The 20816-nt window shown below is 30.5% G+C and overlaps 1 protein-coding gene across 1 annotated transcript in view; it reads left to right on the top strand.

Moving 5' to 3' along the window:
* The window catches only part of LOC132729007 (uncharacterized), a 94864-nt gene extending 81604 nt beyond the window's left edge, over window positions 1–13260 (top strand). The window contains exons 6-7 of the mRNA XM_060714731.1: window positions 759–3454; window positions 5210–13260. Of these exons, the coding sequence (XP_060570714.1) occupies window positions 759–3169 (2411 nt within the window). The 3' untranslated portion in view covers window positions 3170–3454; window positions 5210–13260. The remainder of the gene's footprint in view (window positions 1–758; window positions 3455–5209) is intronic.
* Window positions 13261–20816: the final 7556 nt, after the last annotated feature.

Here is a 20816-nt window from a genome sequence, read left to right as displayed (position 1 = left end):
AGACGCTCAGTATAACTACATGTATATTACAGAAACAAATGTAATCACATGTTATAAGGTGCTTTGCCGAAAATCTACAGTATATCTATATATTGTGTGCTTTGACCGTATAATCAGTCTCATAAGTATGCTATCGTCAGGTTAATAAAATCAAACAATACTGTAGTCCGTATTAAGTCTGATTATGAATAATAGCCGAGGAATTCCGATATGATGGAGAAATCAGGAGGAATTACTTCCTGTTCGAGTAAAAATCCCCCCTTCTTATTTCCCCTCCGTGATAACTATTTGTTTTCATATTTTCAATGTAAATTTATCATTTGATCAAGATTTTTTTTTCATATTTTTAATGTAAAAATATCATTTTAAAACGGTTCAAACATGTTAAACATATATCGTTCTTGGTGTCTGTTCATGCAATGAACTATAGAAGAAATATTTTCTTAATTAGCTTGCCCCCCCCCCCACCATTTAATGAAGAACGAAAATGTTTATTTTCAAGCATACAATGTATTAATTATTACAGATGGAAATACTTCGTTCTACATATGAATTTATGCAATTATTAAATCAAAGTTTAGCTTTAATTGTTAAACATATCATCTGAATACAATATTACATATCTACTTCTTATTTGTCAATTTATGCATTATTTGTTCCTAACCATGCAAAATTGAAGTTATAATAACACTTCAGCATTTCATATATTATATAGAAAGATTGTCACTGATTTACCCTTTTTCCTACTCTCTTTGCAGAACTTCAAGGCGACCTGATTAAATTCTACAGAAAAAGGTGTAGTTCAATACCTCTGTCACCGCTTCTTGAAGAAATAGAGACACCGCTAGCAGGGTTCTACGTGATGCCAGATATAGTCGCCGTCAAAAAGAAGTCCTTAACTTGTCATGAAGAGGAGAGAACACCGATTAAGTCTTTGAAAGACCTGTTTTCAACCGGAAGTCGAGATCAACAAGAAATTTATCTATCAGCTGATGCAGGTTTTGGAAAAACTGCTTTCTCAAAATATCTTGCAGTCACGTGGTGTCAAGCTCATTGTCACGATGAAAACTACGCCTGCTTTAAAGACGACGAGTTAAAGACGTTATTTGACTTCAAGTTCTTATTTTTGGTTTTATTAAGAGACAGTACCTCTGTTTGTAACATTGACGATATGATTGAACAGCAAATTACGACGAAACTTCCTACTTCTACAATACTATATGAAGTTTTACGTAGAGAAAAATGCTTGATTATATTGGACGGTCTTGATGAATGGACTCACCCTGATAATAGCTGTAGCGAAGTAACAGAAAAAATCCCACATCGATACGTACGCGATAATTGTGTTATCTTAACGACAACTCGACCGTGGAAGCTTGGAGTTGCAAATCTCAAAACAAGTCAAATAAACAAAAAAGCAGAATTGGTTCAATTAAGTGCAGATTCTACGCGGCAACTAGAAGAAAATGCTATAAGAAAAATGACCGGTGTCCATGACGATAGAATACTGAAGAGTAAAAGACAGGACTTTAATAAAGTGATACGTGACCGTCGCCTAGAGCACATGCAAGTGATTCCACTCCTCCTCATGTATATAGTTTGCTTATGGTGCAACAAGATTCCTATAGGAAATTCAAAACATGAAATTTACACCAATATCATTGAATTTCTATTATCAAGAACGTCAAAGAAACACCCGGAAGTTCAACCAGCTGGTGAATCGTCTGCCGGTGAAATTTCAGAATACTTCAAAGGTCAAAAATTTTGTAAAAAGTTTTACAGTCTTATAACATCATTAGCAGAACTAGCTTACCAAACATTATTCAATGAAACAAGAGAAAACACGCTTGTATTTGATAGAATGGTTGCTGATATATATCTCAAAGCAGACGACATGAAATTAAGTCTTCTCTCAGGAATACTGTCAGAAAGTAGAAGTAAAACTTTAATTAAAGAAATTATCAAAGTATCCTTTTCTCACAAAACAGTGCAAGAATATTTTGCCGCCATTTTTATAAGTTCTCAAAGTGACGCTCAGAAAACTGTTGTAGAAAATTGTAGAACTGTTCAAGATATTCTAGACATGTCAAAAATTTGTGAATTTATAAGTGGAATGAATGCTGACTTGATGTGTGCAATATCAAATGATTTGATGTCTGTGATAAATGAAGACGAGAAAACACGCTACTATAGAACTAGGACAGGTTACGAGTTCTCCATGTACAATACTCCATTGTATAACATACAGGAAATGTTCATGTCGTGTTTACAAGAAATGCCTGAAAGTGAAAATATTCAATTATTTTTACAAGATTTCTTCATTGACCGGCACACCGTGTACAGTAAGCAGTTACAACGTTTATTAAAACAGAATAAAGCCAACATAAAATCACTTAATATAAACAACGGCCGTTCTTCCAGCAGTTTACGTGAAATTACAGATTTATTCTCTCTCACACATCTCCGTCATATACAGAAACTTAACTATAAGGATGACATCAGGGAGAAGGAGGCTGAGATAACCCAGATATTGTTTCCTAGTTTACAGTACGTTACTTTGTTGTCTGGCACATGGACAAATGATGAAGAAAATCTGAGTGAAAATTTAGCGCGAGTACAAAACTTACAATATTTAGATATTCACTACTATATGTTATCTCACAAAATACTGGAAACATTTTTCAATTTTATCTCCGGTCAAAAATCAATGAAAGAGATAACATTGGACGGGTTATGCTGTAAAGAACATGGGGACCATGATTGTAAGAGATGGAACTTGGACTTGTCTCAACATTCAAATCTATCAAAGTTACACTTGGTAAAATTACCTGGGAGACCACAATTAAATATAACAACACCGTCATTGGTTAATGTTAGGTTGTGGGGAATCAATCCAAATGAAAGTTCATTGTTACTATCACGTGACATGTTAAATATTGAACGTGTGGATTTGAGGGATATAGAAATGTCTGCAGAAAGTTTACAGAACTTTATTATCGTGCTGAAAAATCTGCCGCAGTCAGTTACAGTAAAGATGCACGAAATTAAACCGAGGACAGAATATGACCGTGTTAGAGTAAATATTCGGAGTTCACAAACTTTTCATGTGATACAAGACAATGACGACTGGTGGTTTGAGTTCAAAACAATAAAACCAAGTAAAGAATAAACAAAGAAAAAACATTGTAAAAATTTTATGATTTTAATTAATAAAAACAATTTAAATATGGACACTGAGAAAACAAAATGGCGATTTTTTTTCTACGTTATACATGTACTGTATAGACAGTGTATTTAATTTACAAACATTTATTTCTACTTAAAGTTTAATTAAGTGACAGTTGTTAATAAATAAATAAATAAAATCAATTTTAAGAGGAGAAATAATTCAAGGAAGTTTTTTTACCGGAAGTTAATGGATAACTTGGGATTAGGATTTGGAAATAGTTTACAGGTAAGAGATTTTATATTGAATTTTTTACTTTTTACAGTATATTATCTTATTTTAGACACCTAAGTATTGAAATAAAGCATTCTAATTGAATAATAAGATTTACTTTTAATTAAATAAAATAATGCTTTATAAAAATTCCACTTTTAATATTTTTAATATTTTTTTTTTATTTTATAGTCATAATAAAACTTTAAACTAACTTAGTCAATGAAGACACATGGATATATGCCTAATTGTTAAATAAACTACCATCTTAAATATGTTCAAAGTCCATTGACATATGGCATTGTTACTTTGTACACTTATTCACCATCATGATCCGCCCCCAATCTGTAGACAGGTGGAGGTAACTTTATTAAGCATTTTGACAGAATTATCCCCCTTTTTGATATAGAATTTCTGCTTAAGTTTACGTACCACCTCAAACAGTGTCAAAGTCAATTGACATATAGCTTTGTTACTTTGCACACTTGTTCATCATCATGCCTCCAACATATAGACAGGTGGAGGTAACTCTATCAAGCATTTTGACAGAATTATGTCCCTTTTGTGACTTAGAATTTATGCTTAAGTTTGTGTACCACATCAAATAGTGTCAAAGTCCATTGATATATAGCTTTGTTACTTTGCACACTTGTTCACCAGCATTCCCCCAACATGAAGACAGGAGAAGGTAACTGTATCAAGCATTTTGACAGAATTATGTCCCTTTTTCAACTTAGAATTTAAGCTTAGGATTGATTTGCGTACCATCTCAGATAGTTTCAAAGTCCATTGACATACCCACTTTGAAAATATTTGAGATGGTACTCAAACTTAAGCATAATTCTAAATCAAAAAGGGCCATAATTGTATAAAAATGCTTGATAGAGTTACCTCCTCCAGTCCACAAGTTTTGGTCCTGATGATGAATAAGTGTGCAAAGTAACACCATGATGGCTTTATATGTGTATAGTAAAAACTTATAAAATCTTCTTTTAAAAAACCCAGTGCTAGAGTTTCGATACTAAGCATAAAACATCTTCTAGTGTCTACAGAGAGTTTGTTCAGATAAAAGCCCTGGGGTTGAAATTGGTCCCGCCCCTGGGGGGGGGGTCATTGATTTTCCTTCAATCTGTTTAATTATTTAAAATTTAAGAAATTTTCTTTTAAACAAAACATGAGCGCTTGAGCTTAGATATTTAGCACGAAACATTTTTTAGCAAGTGTCTACAAAGTTTGTTCAAATAAAAGCCCTGGGGTCAAAATTCGCCCCGCGATTGAGGGTCATTGATTTTCTTTATATATATATATATATACATTTTTAATAAAAAAAACTAATGCTTATACACAGTCATGCACTATTTTAGATACAAATATAAACTTGTGACATCAGTTTAAGATTTAGATTTTATATTTGCTTTTGTTTATAATTAAATATTCAACTTTATTTGTCATGGAGACTTACTATATACAGGTGAGCAATTTCAGGGCCATCATGCCCCTCTTGTTCACTGCGCCTCATATTAATAACAAGAGTATTTTGATACCCATTGACAGAAAACATAAAACATTTATTCAAGTATGCAAGACTTTTAGTCATAACGTCACAATTAAATCTACATGTCAGTATTTTGCCGCCTATAAAAACTTATTTTCATGGAAATCAGTTTATCACATGTATACATGTAAAATGTTGAAGTAGATAAGACTGTAAAATTTCGTCAAACATTCACAATTTTCAATTTATATCATATGTGTTATTTCTCGTTTCAGTGGCCTAATGGATCAAAATTTCCGATTCTATGTTGTGCAGAATCTCCCATGACATTTTTTATGGAGCATTGTGTGATAATAGATCAATTTGTAGATATGTATTTGAAAAACTTCCTCTTGTCTTGGTAAGACTTCTTAAATATCTTTATGATGGACAGCCTTATAAACTGTATATGTAAATTAACATAAGTATGCCTCCTTAGAAGAAGTGGGGATATATTGCACTAAGTTACTAATTGCATCACATTTGTCAGTTGCTGGGTTCTTCTGTCAGTCAGTCTGAAGACAAAACTGTTTACACTCATTAACCTAAGAACAACTTGCTTTATGAACTGCAAACTTGGTATGGAGATTAGTTTTGACCTGCGGATGAGTTTAATAGGCCAAAGGTCATGGTCACATTGAATGTCAAAATCGTTTACAAACAATAACTAAATTGACATCAATGGCCCTCAATTTTCACAGCTGCATTAAAGTTATGGCCAGTAGATCATTCCTATTGCTTTTAGTGTCTAAGTGATCATAGGTCAAGGTCATATTAAACTTGTTTGTCAAAACAGTTTCCAACCAATTACTTGACAACTAATAGACACACCGATATAAAACTTGCCAGGTGCATTGGTCTGGCATAGAAGATGATTCCTTAATATCAGTATTGGGCCACCAGGTCAAAAGTCAATGCGCAATTGACCTCACTAATTGGCTGCCAGTAGGGGACATACATGCTTTACAAACATATCTTGTTAATTAGAATCTTGGAGATGATCTCAGTGAAAATCTGCAGAGACAAATCATTCCTGCGCTTCTAGACTTTGTTGAAGCACTGTAATTAATTCAGTTTAAAACGTATAGACGATTCTATCAATATCATAATGATACTAAATATTAGTGAAAAGTTTATATGTTGAGTAAAATGTATCCATATTTCACATTCATACCCTTTTACATGATACATGATTTCCCTATCATGAATGTCTGTCATTGCATTAAATTATGATTTGTACTGTATATCAATGCATACTGCATGCATGCTCAGTCGTCTCCTCCTCACTTAAAGACTTTGTTAAGTACTAATTTCTTTACTATCAGTTTTTTATTTATCTTTAGGTATCAACTTTAAAGCTGCATGCCTCCAGATGACCCAAAATATTTTAAGAAAATTAAACTTTGAAAAACCATACTAAAACTTTGAGAAAAGTAAACAAATTAAAGATTCAAGTAATAATTTATATCTTATGTGCAATTAATGACTGTATTTTGTAGTATTTATCACCATATTTCTGCTGCGTTACTAACGCAGTAGAGGCTCTTTATGCATATTTTGACCTCTTTTTGGTAATTTACGTGGATTTTAAGTGCCGATTGTAATGTGTCAAGTACTTTCTTTGTTCATTTCACAATATTTTTACCTTTAAATACATTTTCAAAATTTTCATGAAAATTAGGATGAATCTGGAGGCGTGCTGCTTTAAATATATTGTTATTTTTGGCACTAACCTTTTTAAAAAAATTCAAGGATTTACTTCAACTTTTAATTTAAGTGTCATATAAACCACATATCGTAATTATATGACATTTTAGATTCATTTCTCTTGTATTTTCCCCTTTAACTTAGAAGTTTTCTCATTTATTATATTTTTTATTATAATTTATATAACTTGAATATTTTTTCATGGATTTAATTCATTTTTGAAAACTATGTTTGTTATCAGAGGATTATCTTGTGAAATTAGAACTCTGGCTCCTGTATAATTCAGGTCTATCTCCATTTAATTTTTGATAAATATTTCTAAGAATTTTATCTTTTTTGTTATATAAATAGTATCTAATTAAGTTCTTTTTCAGTATTCGCATGGTGTATGACAAAGTTCATAATTCTAGCATCTTTATTTCAAGAGTAATGTCTTCTCTGAGCTTTACATTTATTTAAAAAATTTCTTTTGCTCTTTTCATTTTTGTTACTGAAGGGAAAATGACTCAGATTGTTGCCTTTTTCATTAGAAAATGTATGTTTATTGACATGGTGTCATGCAAATTATGTGATGCAAATTTATTGAACATAGGAATGTTTCTTGATACCTATACCAAAATGTATTTGTATCATAATTAATTTTTTTCATAGTTTTGTCTTGCTTTACATAATGATTTATTTAATAGAGTGTGCTGTCTCCTCTGCCAGGTCTTGTTATTATCATTGCTATAAAATATGTAAATTTACAAAATAAATAAAATCCATCAAGTAACAACAGTTACTGCTAGTATAGTTTTAGATGTGCCCATTCTTATGTTTATATGTTTTGCTAATTTTAGCATTCCTAAACCTTTCATTGATGATTGTATGCAAAAGAATTGTTTTTATTTCAATTCTTCTGTATCGGTAATTGATTGACCGAAAAATATCAACTATACATTAAATAGAGGATATTGAATGATTGTAGGTTTAATACTAAATTTATTGAACCAGTTGAATAAAATCATATTATGCGAGCCTTTATCGAGCATAACATTGTTTTATTCAACAAGTTCAATAAATTTGGTATTCAATCTACACAAATATAATATTCTATTTATCACATATATAAAACTGTTAAAGAGTCATTTTTGTGTCGCCTCTACGGAGTAGTGGCGACATATAGGGATCACTCCTCCGTCGTCTGTCTGTCCGTCTGTCCGCACTCACAGGACAGTAATTATGTGGCAAGAGGGACAATAGGTAACTGTTCTTTCTCTTTGATGTCATTCATTCCGTAATGCTTTTATGTGGTTATTTTCTTTTGTGTGGCTAAAAAGAACAATAGAGAGAACAATAGAGAAGCCACATAATTACTGCCCTGTGAGAACGTTCGTCCGTCTGTCCGTCCGTCACAAAACCTGTCCGGACTACTCTTCATAAACTACTGGTGCAATTTCATCCAAACTTAGTTTAGTTGTGCATATTGTCAGCATTTTCCGGTTCAAAGATTTTTGTCAGAGTAATGCCCCTTGAATAATTTTTATTTTTCAAGTTTGTCCGGACTACTTCTCTTATACCACTAATGCAATTTCAATGAAACTTTACAGGATTGATCTGTAGCTCAAGTCCTTGCACATATTGCACGTATTTTCTGGTTGAATGATTTTTGGCCGAGTTATGGCCCTTTGATAAAAAGGTGTTTTTATGTGTGTTGCCAGATACACAAAAGCTTGTCCGGACTACTCCTCATAAACTACTGGTGCAATTTCATCCAAACTTTAGAGGAATGATCAGTACCAAGTATAGTTTCTGCACCGTCCGTCTATCTGTCCGTCTGTCACAAAACTTGTCCCAACATGAAATTGGCCATCACGAGGCGACACATGTGATCACTGATCGCTCTTGTTCATTGAGGCGCCTATAGTGTAGTAACACTAACAAATACACGCTTTTATGCCTTTTTTGAAGATAATAGCGCAATTGACGTCTCATCAAAGTGTCATAACACTAGTGTTTGTTTGTTTGTTTGATTTTACTCCTTTTCCCAACAGTATTTCAGTCATATAGGCGAGAAGTTTCATACCCATCGTTCCTGGAGAGTTACACAAGTACTAAACTACCTTCTCCCTGCTAATCTACCAAAGCATCTCCCGGGGATCGAACCCACGCCAGAGAGGTAACTGGATTAGAAGTCATCGACTCTAACCCCTCAACCACGGAGGCGGTCATTACACTAGTGTCATATAATATTGTTTAACATTTTTTATATAATGGCTTTATAACACTCCTGCGCCGTTTTTACGTGATAATTTACCTTATGTCAAAGAATACAATCAGTAGCAAATCACAAATTATATGTGATGTGTTTACAGTTTTTACTTAGATTACAATAACATTTCTTTTTATTTGCTATACAAGAGGTCAGTGAATCTACTTGAATACTATCTGGTTCGGTTCCTTAACTCTAAGCCTCCTGGCGATAACATATTCTATACCCATGTGACCAATGAAGACCACGATAAGCTTGCATATACATGAATATTTTAAGTTTTCCCTAATATGGTGAATGGTTCCGTCCAGACTGAATGATTGACAAGTCTATTAAAGTCATTTGGGATTTGTAAGCTTGGAAATTGACAGGAAAAGGTCAGTTTATTCAAAACACATAAAATTTTAATATACAGTTAAAATAGGAAATTCCTACTACATGATCTTATAATTATGACTTCTTGCTTTCCTTTATTTCAGAATATCAGCTGTAATAAACCTACAGGGACAATGAGAACAATCACAACTGTTTGGCTTTTTGTCCATCAATCTCCAGATGATTATCAGTGGGATGTTCTGAATGACAAAGAAAGTTGTTCAAGTTCTTCAATTGTTCGATATTATGATTTCACACCTGATACCTGGCTGTAAGGGGACAGACTTGGATTAAATTTGTGATTAACAGCAGCAGAAAAATCCCCCAACCATCATTACTTACCAATGCATTGAATAATATTCTGGTTCCTGGCTTAATGGAAACATTAAAGAAAATGTTTGCATCAAAAAGATATCTGGTAACTGTTTTGTACAATTAGAATTTGAATCTCAAAGGACAATTACACCAACACCACTGTCAAATATTTCAGTATTCCTTTGAATACTGTTTAAAAGATCAATGAAATAATTTGATTTAATAAGATATACAGTACATGTATAAATCTGTTTCTGCAATTTATGACAGATTTTATATATAGAGAATTAATAAATATTTTTTTATTGAAGGCCTATTACGCTTTAGAAATTCTATCAGTTTTATTTCATTTTTTTCAATACATTTTATTTTAGTTATCGTGTTACAGTTTCCAGAAATAGACCCTTAATTTGTCAATTATACATAATTTCTCCAATGCTGATTTCGTTATGTGGGCACATGCTATAATAAAAGTTAATTAATATTAGTATGGAAGTCAAAATACTACTTTGTTATTTACGACTTTAATAACACATTACGGCAGGTTATGTGCTAGTTTCACTTGTTAAACATCTAAACATGCCCTTAAACCATTATAAAATCATTTTTGTTAGAAAAGGCTTGAATTTGCTAGAGAATATTTATTTTCTGAGGCATAATGTGCCTTAAGGGAATTTCGTCGCTCTGGCCTGGCACAGCCAAGTGACAGATTTAGTATTGACAAATTTAGTATCGGTTAGACTGTTGATGTTCTGAGCATAAGGAAACTCGTAACATTTTTCTAGCACGACACATTTGTGCAACTAATTAAATGGTTTGCTGACTTAATAAACACTAACCTATTTAATAATTGCAATTATGTTTTAAATATTAACTCAGATGATATTTGTTTGTTTTGCATGTAAGATTGAAATACATTTCATTGAGTGAACACCGGCTGTAATATTTTCACGAGTGGCGTAGCCACGAGTGAAAATATAATAGCTGGTGTACCTTCACGAATGAATTATATTTCAATCTTAGATGTAAAACAATAAATTGTCTTTTAATTTCATGCTTTTTATGTGATTTTAAGTATTTATTACTGATTTTGCCACATAATGTCGCGCATTATCCTTTATGACATCATCATATCATGACGTCACATCCTCAATTATTAAAAATAGTTTTGCTAAATTTTTCTAATTTTGTTACATTTTTAAAATGATGTATAATTGCATCGACTTCCTTTTCCTAAAGAAGCAAAATTTACGTTTGACAGCATTTATTTCTGCCTGTTATTCCATTCATTAATGAAAATCTTTTCATCTTCATTCAGATATAGTCTGGTGGAAAAATTATATTTTATAAATTTCACTAGTGGTTTATCAGAATATAATTATCTGATATATATTACAGTAAAACTCTGGAAAGCATGAAATAAAAAACAATATATAATTTAAGCTAATTATTCTAGAAATATATATGTATTACAAATGTATAGTTTTGTAAATAGTTTTTGAAATGTGTGTGATATTTACATATTTTCTAACAGTTCTGCTCTTATTTTTAATAATTCAGTTTTCTGAACAAACGTTAACGTAACATTTTTTTTTATTTTGGCGATACACGGAAATTATGTATATGAAGATACATTATAATTCATTCTTATTCTGACAGATTACATTGCCCACTATTACGAGCATTAAGTATGTAACCAAAGTCACAAGGTGTTGGTTATATAACGAACAACATTTCATGCACGGCCATATATAACAGTTCATAAGTATTTTTAACCAAATTTTGATAGTGTTCTACTGCTCTCTTTGCTTTGAAACATTAAATGATAATTTGCAGCGTATATTCTTAGTTATAACGATTCTGAATTTGTTACGACTGTTTGCATATATAATCCAATCTGTTAGGTGAGGATTATATTGCTTACAACTGTTTATATATGGCCATATTACCTGTGAAGAATCTTATAATGAATTTACAATGGAGCAAAATTCCTTCATAACAGAAAAATAAAAGAATTCATAAATTGACAGAGAGGTGTATATAGTATTTATAAATGTCATGATTATTCCATGAAAAGAGAAGTTTCAAGTGTGAAGTATTATTTAATTCAACTGTATATTTGTGTTACCATTGATTTATTTTTAGCTAGTGTATGATTTATTCTTATTTGTAAATAATCATTGTGATAACAATTTAGAAGGCTTGAGTATTTTAATACAGAGTGCACTTCTGAACAATAGCATTCGTAATATCAAATTGCACATTTTTTCTCAACTGTACAATACATTTATAATGGATATATATGATACGAATCATCCGAGCATGCTTTTCAAACAGCATGCATGCCTCCGGATTCTTTGAACAATCTTGAAAATGTATTAAAAAGTAAAAGATTGTGAAGTGAACAAAGAAAGAAGTTGACACATTGCAAACGATGCTTACAATTTCAATTAATTCAAGTAATTCACTAAAAAGAAGTGTAAATATGCTGCAATTTTCCTCCCTAAGTTAGCAACGAAGCAAAAGTATGGTAATGTATTCTGTATTTAAATTAGTCATTAATCATATAAAACGTGTAAATTGAATCTTAAATGGTTTTACTTACATTTTTCTCAAGCTTGATTTTATCAAAATATTTTGGCTCATCTGGAGGCATGCAGCTTTAAAGATCTGAATGGATGTTTTTATTGGAATACGTTTATATTAATATGCTTATTATATAAATTTCTGTTAATATTTGTATAGAATGTAAATAATAAGAGGCAATTTTTGCGTTTGAGTGAAATATTATATTTATTTTCAGGAAACATGATGAAATTCCATAATATTATATTTTCTCAAGCCTGAAAGGCGAGTGAAATATATAGAATTTTATCATGTTAAGAGCAAAATATATTCAAGAGCAAATATATTCTAAATTTCACGAAAAAGTGACATCTTTATATAGTTTAAACTCCAAATATAAATGTTGTTTACGAAAACACCTATTTTCCTGATGCAGTTACAATTGTACAGAGCGCAGTCGCGCATTTGTTATCTATAGATGCGCGACGTGGTTCAAATTCAATACACAATTTATCACAACATGCCTCCAGATGTTTATATAAATTTCCCCCTTAAGAATGACCCCCATTTTTAGCTTGACTTTTTTTTTAGAAAAGTAGAGATATTGTTACAGTCATGTTGGCATTGTTGCCATCTGCAAACTTGTACCTTGATCATAACTTTTTAAGTTCTTGGTGTATTGTCTTCATACTTGGCCACAACAACCCTTGGGACAAAACCTTTTAGAAGACCAGACTAACGGTGACCATCATCCACCAATGACCTCGAACTTCAATGTCAAATGTCAAAATTTTGCTTGTTTCTTGCTATAATTAGCTATATCATTGTTATTTTTATAAATTGGATTGTCTTCAAATTTGAACATAATAATCTTTTAGGATAGCCCTTAGAGTTAACCATACAGACCTTGACCTTCACTCATAAATGACCCTTACTTTGACGGTCAAATTGTTGAAATTTTCATTTTTTGGCTGTAACTGGCTGTTTCTTTGTTATTATGGAATGGATATATATTGTTAGCTTTTTATCTTCTGTGATGTATAGAAACAAAATACAAATGTATATATATATATATATATATATATGTATATATATATATATATATATATATATATATATATATATATATATATATATATATATATGTCGCGCTGAATATCTGATTGATTATGTATACAAAGAACATTGAGTTCATCACAAAATACGTTTTGCTCTTTCCAAGTATGGCAGGGCCACATTGAATGTTTTTGAATTATAAATCTACAATCTAACGTTTCTTAATTGATATTGAATCAATTAAATCGTGATACAGATTTTCTTCCTATTTTAATAAATGTGTCAAATTTGTAACGTAGCTGATACCCATTCCGCGTTGAAAGATTACAATTGAAAGTGCTTGTGATTAAACACTGAATAATTTCTTGAAAAAGATGTGAAAGTAGCAATATGTTGTATAAATACAAAACTATTTACTATATAATATTCTTACCATTTGTGTATTTGTTGTTTACTTTGATATCATTTACAAGCCATACCTATTAAACCGGTTAATACTTGACAGTTTTCTTGATAATTTTCAGGATAATAAAATACGAGGTGACTTGAAGATATTAAGTTACATTCAATGGAATGATTTATGAGATTTATAAGTAGGATCGGCATAAACATAACATCTATACGGTTATTACAGAAAAGGGGTAAACAAGTTTCTCCAAGAATATTTGTAATACACGAATGTACTGAAACGATGCCACACAAATGTTCCTAAAATAAGAATATTTTATATTTTATTTGTTACACGGATGTGGAACCCCATATAGATGCGGCAAAAAATATATTTATGTGAATTTCCACTGATCCAGATGTGAACTTTAACACCAAATGTGAAAGACAAATTTAGTTAAAAAAGCTTTGAATTTTACGCAAGTGTTTAAAAAAATGAAAACTTACCTTTTGATTGACTAATTTTCTCTTTCACTTATGGCGTTATAGTGCACATTCACATATGTTTTTTACCGATGCTCAATTTTGAGATCCATATGGGGTTCACCACCGTGTGTAGGCAAACCTAAACCTAAAATGTGCTGGTACATGGAAAAACAAAACAAAAAACAAATTAAATCAAATTTAATTTCGGGACTGGACAAAATTGCCGTATATGTATCATTTAAAACTGCTTTTTAATCATCAAACAAATTTTCCGCAAATTAGGTCAAACTGAAATATCATGGACACACTGTAGCACCGGCTAGACATTTTTACATGAAAATTGTGCTTGAGTTAATATTAAGAATAATCAAGATATGTGTCCATGTGGTCGTGACAATGGAATTATAACTGTCTAAATACAAATTCAAAGCTTATTAAAAAACAGGTAATAATAAAACCAACAATACTAAACTAAGCAATTTTCAGAATTTGCTTTGGTTTTCAATGATAACTTATAAAATTTTGTTTTAAATTTGTTATGATGGTTAGTTACGCTTAAAATGTAGTCAACATGGTCTCTTAGACTATGATAATGTTCAGTTCAGATGAAAATACATAATATATATGTACCATATGTACATATGGAATTAATATTATCTTTTTTTTGCTTGTTATTTAATGCTAGTGTTTTACGTCGTACCAGCACGGTATAGGTCATATGGCGCCTTTCCAGCCTTACTGGTGTAGAAAGACCTTAGATGCCCTTCTGTGTAATACTTCAGGCATGAACGGGCAATAATGTAGAACCACCAACGTTCTGTAAGCTAGCTTGGATAGCTTCCTCACATGAAAGAATTTAGTATCTTGAATTGGTTGCATGCCGATATCAGACATCGTACGTTACCAATATTTGCAAATAGAATTAAAGATAGAAATAAAATTAACTGCAACAGATGAGTTTTTATGAACTCAAAGAAAAGTATTGTTTATTATCAAAACATCTCCATAACATGTTTTCAAGAAATAAAAAAGCACAAACAAAGCTAATTCTTCTCGTGTTAAAGTTTTAAATTTAGAAAAGTATAGTGTTGGTTTTATTATTACCTGTTTTTTAATAAGCTTTGAATTTGTATTTAGACAGTTATAATTCCATTGTCACTTATGAAGTGTTATAGCAAATCTACTTCGGTAGTTGTAAACTTATTTATTATCTCCTTTGTTTCCTTATAAATGACTTGTAAGAAACCATTACTGGTAATGAAGTACACAAAAACTGAAGATTAGAGTTTCCAAAAGTAAAATTTACCCGTAATTAAGAGTATTGTAAAGATTAAAGATGTGAAAACATCATAAAAATGAAAACATCCTTTACTTCAAGTAAATTTGATTCAGCAATGCATCCACTTGTTGTAAATTAATGCAAGAACGATAATGGATTGTAAATTTCCAAAGAGGATTTCGCCAGTAATTTCAAGTATTTTAGGGTCAAATGTGATAAAACGCACCAGAATTGTGGATATACGTCACGGAAATTTGATTCCATAATGGATTCTTCAATAGTAAATATTGCGTACTTTTTTAGGTGAGAGAAAAATGTTCGCAGTGACATTTGACGAAATAGCTACTTTTAGTTATGGTTGTGCCATATGTAGTTGGTGACCGACCCTGAATTACTTGCCGCTCTCGGCTGTTGGTTCGAATCCTACCAGGAAAGTTGGGTACTTTCACGTTAGGAAACTATCTAGGAAGCTACAACAGATAGATGGTTCTACGCAGGTACACCCTCTTGGTGTCGACAAAAATACATGAAGGGATTTTTTTATAATTTTTTATTACCAGTAAGTCAGGAAAGTAGAATTTGATAGTTTAGTTGTTATCAAAACCTGCTTTTGTTAATGAAAGACAAAATGGTATTTACTGTAGCATTCAATAATATCGTTTCTATATTGGTAATAAAGTTATCTCCCATATAGTTAGGGGGAAGGCCATGTTTTATTTAAAAAAAACACATCCAGATTGTAATTTGATAAACTTTTGTTAGATTGGCAGACAAAATAAAACTTGTTTATAACCAATATGTGACTTATGACCAAGATTAAGGAACAAACTTTATTAACTAGTTTTATGTGACTTGGCGTTTATCCTTCCAGTATTAAGTAACCCCGGGAAACCAAAAACAACACACATAATCAAACATTGGATGAGGGCTATAACCATATAGTGAGTGAACAGGTGAAAATGAAAATAAGTTTACATCGAACGTATAACTTCTTTGGCATGAAAGATGAATTACTGGCACAGCCCAGTGGAATTTCTGAAAATATTGGTCAGAACTTACCTGTAAAGTTCAATTAATAAAAAAGAGAGCGACCGTCTTTTTATAATTTAGGCAGATTTTTTTTTTCAATTTTACCCTAAATATTTTCGAGTATCAACAGTTGGCCAATCACCATTACAACAGTCAGTCTTTTTGAAATAAATAGTAAAATCAGCTTAGCTTTACAATGAAAAAGTAGCATAATGTCTCATTTACATAAGCATAAATTTTAGTCCAAATCCAACAGTGCTAATAACTTTACAAGTTAAAATGTTATTAAGAGGGGGTTAAAATTGATAAAATGTCTCGCCATATATCTCAAACTAATTGATCAATTTCTTCAAGGGAACACAGTTAATGAAGTTAAAGTTACTGCAAATTTTGTTACAAGTTGACTGACAGAAAATGCTCTTTATTTACTGTCAGTAAAATTTGATTTTGAAACAAATCCGAATGAATTAAAATTATTTTACACTAATGATACATTATAGATGCACTATAATAACTGATGCTTTTTCTTGCAATTGTTTTGCATACATTTTGACTATAATAATTTATTTCTTGTAACAACATAGAATTATGCGACGAGACGTTTGAAATTACATTTGAGGTTTTACTTTAAAAGTAATAATTCAAATTTTAATTTTTGAATGTTACACTTCGAAAATAATGGGAACACAAACGAATTTAAAACACTGCTCTGCAGAGGTTGAACTGAATCTAAACAAAGGAGTTGTTTTTACCGTTTTTACATTTAAGACATTACATAATTTGCTTTACTTAATTTTCACTGTATTATCAATTTGTTTGGTATATCATATAAATGTTTATATTAGATACCTTCACAAAAATGATTTACATAACGAATTCATCCTGGTGAAGAATTGTATCATTTTTAGTTATTCATTTTATGTATTCTTTATCATCTAGTGCATAAATATCTAATAGATATGAACATTGTATAAAGATACCCGACTCTCCGAGCGATAACAAAGCGTTCGTAATCCATGCTTTGTCCAAAACTATTCACTGTACGCAATAAAGTAATGAAACCTGAATACTCTAGTATTTCATAAAATATTTTAGAGTGTATTTTGTATAAATTTGTACAGATTTGTGTTAAGGTGAGAAGATGTAAACGATTATTAAAACTGAGGTATATCTATTAATTTCTTTACGAAGTTTATCAAATAAAACAGTTTATGAACATAATGGGTTTGTTTTTATCTATTTTGTATACGTTCCAATACCGATTCTTTCTAAACATTTTTCCTCTATCTCATCTTAATACAGAACCAGTGCGTAATATAAACATAATTTTCTGTAATCAATATTATAACCATCAAAATTGTATGCATTTTAATTATTTCTATACTTTTATGACAAGTAATTTTATAATTTATATGATGAAATTATCCTATAGATTTTATTTTTAAAGAATGCATGTCGTTAAAAGATCGCTGAACTAAGTTCCTGCATAAACATCTAAATTGTTATATTTGTCTCTTTTTATCATAACATAAATGACTTTAAGTTATCTTTCCAATGTAAAATATCATTTAAATGAATGGAAAAAGCACGAATGAAATAAGAATTCTTTGTTTAAATTCGGTATTTATATGAGACTCAACGTCATTTCCTGATAATTTAAGCACTATTTGATATCTTCATGACTTTAACCAGTACTATATTACACTAGATATATTCTAAAGTCACATTAACAATAACAAAATAAAAAAATGGGACATCCCTCAATGAGCAAATGAGAACAAAATTAAAATTATGACATCACTCAATGATCAAATGAGAACAAAATTAAAATCGTGACATGACTCAATGAGAAAAGTGGGAACAAAATTAAAATCGTGACAAAAATCGTGACATCACTTAATGAGGAAATGAGAACAAAATTAAAATCGTGACATCACTCAATGAGCAAGTTGGAACAAAATTAAAATCGTGACATCCCCTAATAAGCAAGTGAGAACAAAATTAAAATCGTGACATTACTCAATGAGCATATGAGAACAAAATTAAAATCGTGACATTCCTCAATGAGCAAGTGAGAACAAAATTAAAATCGTGACATCTCTCAATGAGCAAGTGAGACCAAAATTAAAAAGAAAATGACATCAGACAATGAACAAGCGAGAACAAAATTAAAAGAAAGCAAGCGAGAACAAATTTAAAAAATCCTGACAATATACAAATTTTTTTACGTTTCTCATGAGATTTTTCAATTATCAAAATATACATTTTAGCATGTGGGATATAATGTCATAATTACCAATATATACATTATATAGAACACACAATATTGTATGTTGTCAAAAGTAAAACATAATATAATTATTGAATACCCTTTTATTACATATTGGACAAAACTGTTTTTATTATGATAATACTTTAAACTCATAATGTGCCTCAAAAAAATCACAGCAAATTAAACTTGTTTTTAGTACAAATAAAGTAAATGAAACGTTATGATCTCTTCAAACTACTGGCGAACACAGTATGAATGCAAGTGCAATTAAAAAAAAACTGGCAGTTTTATTTCAACAAAATTTTAGAAAATGTTGAGGATGAACTTTAAATCTGCCTAAAAAATAAAAAGACTGTCCCACTCTTTTTATGAACTAAACATTTCAGGTAAGTTGTAATTAATATTCACAGAAATTCAGTTTTGATCCTGGTGTTATTTATTGTTTAAATGAAGTAAATTATTAAAGTAAACGAAATTATGGCAATATTAAAACTTATTTTGACTTTCACTTGTTCACTCACTGTATACCATTGAATGGGCATAATGTCACTTTAAGGATGAGCCTTTTATGTCTTTAAAAAAATGTATTATTGGATTTACAAATTGATTTTCATGGAAAACACCCATTATCCACAATAGTTATTAGGCTCTTATGCGTGTTCTGCAATAAATGTAAAGAAATCTTTAGTATCAAATTCAATTAACCTTGCATAAAAAGTTCCTTGATATTTTCTGAAATGTCAGTTGTGACAAATATAAGACACATATAAACGTTTATCTCTTTTTGATGTTATTGCAAAGAGTTAAAATTCTACTTAGTTGTCACACAAATATAACAAGGTGTAACCATATTGCATGCTTTTTAAGATTAATTCTGTTATGGTATGAAAGATTCCACCCACATAAAGTAAACATCACAAATTCTGCCAATAAAGTAACAAATCATATATTAAAATGTCGTGCAATATAGTTTTACTGTAAACTATGTTTTACAAGAAATTGAAAATATTAATAAACGGTTTGTATGTATTAACATAATTATACACGCTCTTGTTTAAATGATTGCTAAAATAAGATATTTATAAGCTGTGGTTATCAGCTTTAAGTACTCATTTATATTTTTCAATCAATTATTGAATGACAAATTCTCATTTAATGTGTTAGATCATTACTTATTCAATATTGTTTACACGTTATATTGCCACACTTTCTCCTGACATGGCTGTTTGCTTCAGAATGCCATTTCAAAATGTACCTGTTAAAACAAAACTGTGTATAATTTTTTTTCTCGTTTTCAAAGCACACTACAGCATATATTTTTTTTTAAAAAAATATATCATATCGTAACTTAATATCATATCCATAATAAATAGTTTTGAAGATATAAATATATTAAAAATATATTCTCATGTTTATGGCATGTGTCATAAATGTATGTTTTGCCTCGCATTTGTAATATAATGTAAAGTTTGATATGGTGTTAAACCAAAATAAAGCCTCGGTTATGTTATGATGAAATTTGAGTTTTTCTCTCGTTTTCAATACCAAACAGAAAAGTTTATACATAAACTTTATTTATGTAGCTGTTGTAACACAATACTAAAAGATACTATCTATGTTTATAAAGAAGAGTTTCATCAAGCGTGAGCAATACATTTGTTATACATTTGTTGCTCAAACCATTACATTTTACGCAATAAAGTAAAACGTTCTGAATCCTTTTTTTTTGAAAAGGTAGTAATTTATGAATATTTTGAAAGTGTATTTTAAAAAGTAAGTATATTTGCACACTTTTGTATAGTGTGTGAGTACATTAAGGATCATTGAAAAACTTAAGGTATATAAATCCTTTTCTTTATAATTATGTCAAATCAAACAGTTCTTACTAAATTGTATAATACTAGTAAGGAAGACGTGTTTTTATTTACGTACTATACTTTTTTATACCAGTTATTATTGCATATTTTCGTATATTTTTAAACACTGAAAACGAAGCATAATGTAAAATGTAAACATTTTGCTTCTGACAAGGATTTATTCATCCTGAAATATTTGTTTCTCTTTTGGCTTTAATTCTTAATTTAACCCAAATAATTGTGTTGACTAGTTTGAACGAGATCA

This window comes from Ruditapes philippinarum, unplaced genomic scaffold (genome assembly GCF_026571515.1).
Source record: "Ruditapes philippinarum isolate M1 unplaced genomic scaffold, ASM2657151v2 ctg88_1_1_1_1, whole genome shotgun sequence".
NCBI classification, from domain to species: Eukaryota; Metazoa; Mollusca; class Bivalvia; order Venerida; family Veneridae; genus Ruditapes; species Ruditapes philippinarum.
Note: the sequence above shows the minus strand (reverse complement) of the source record. Positions and strands in the feature narration are given on the sequence as shown.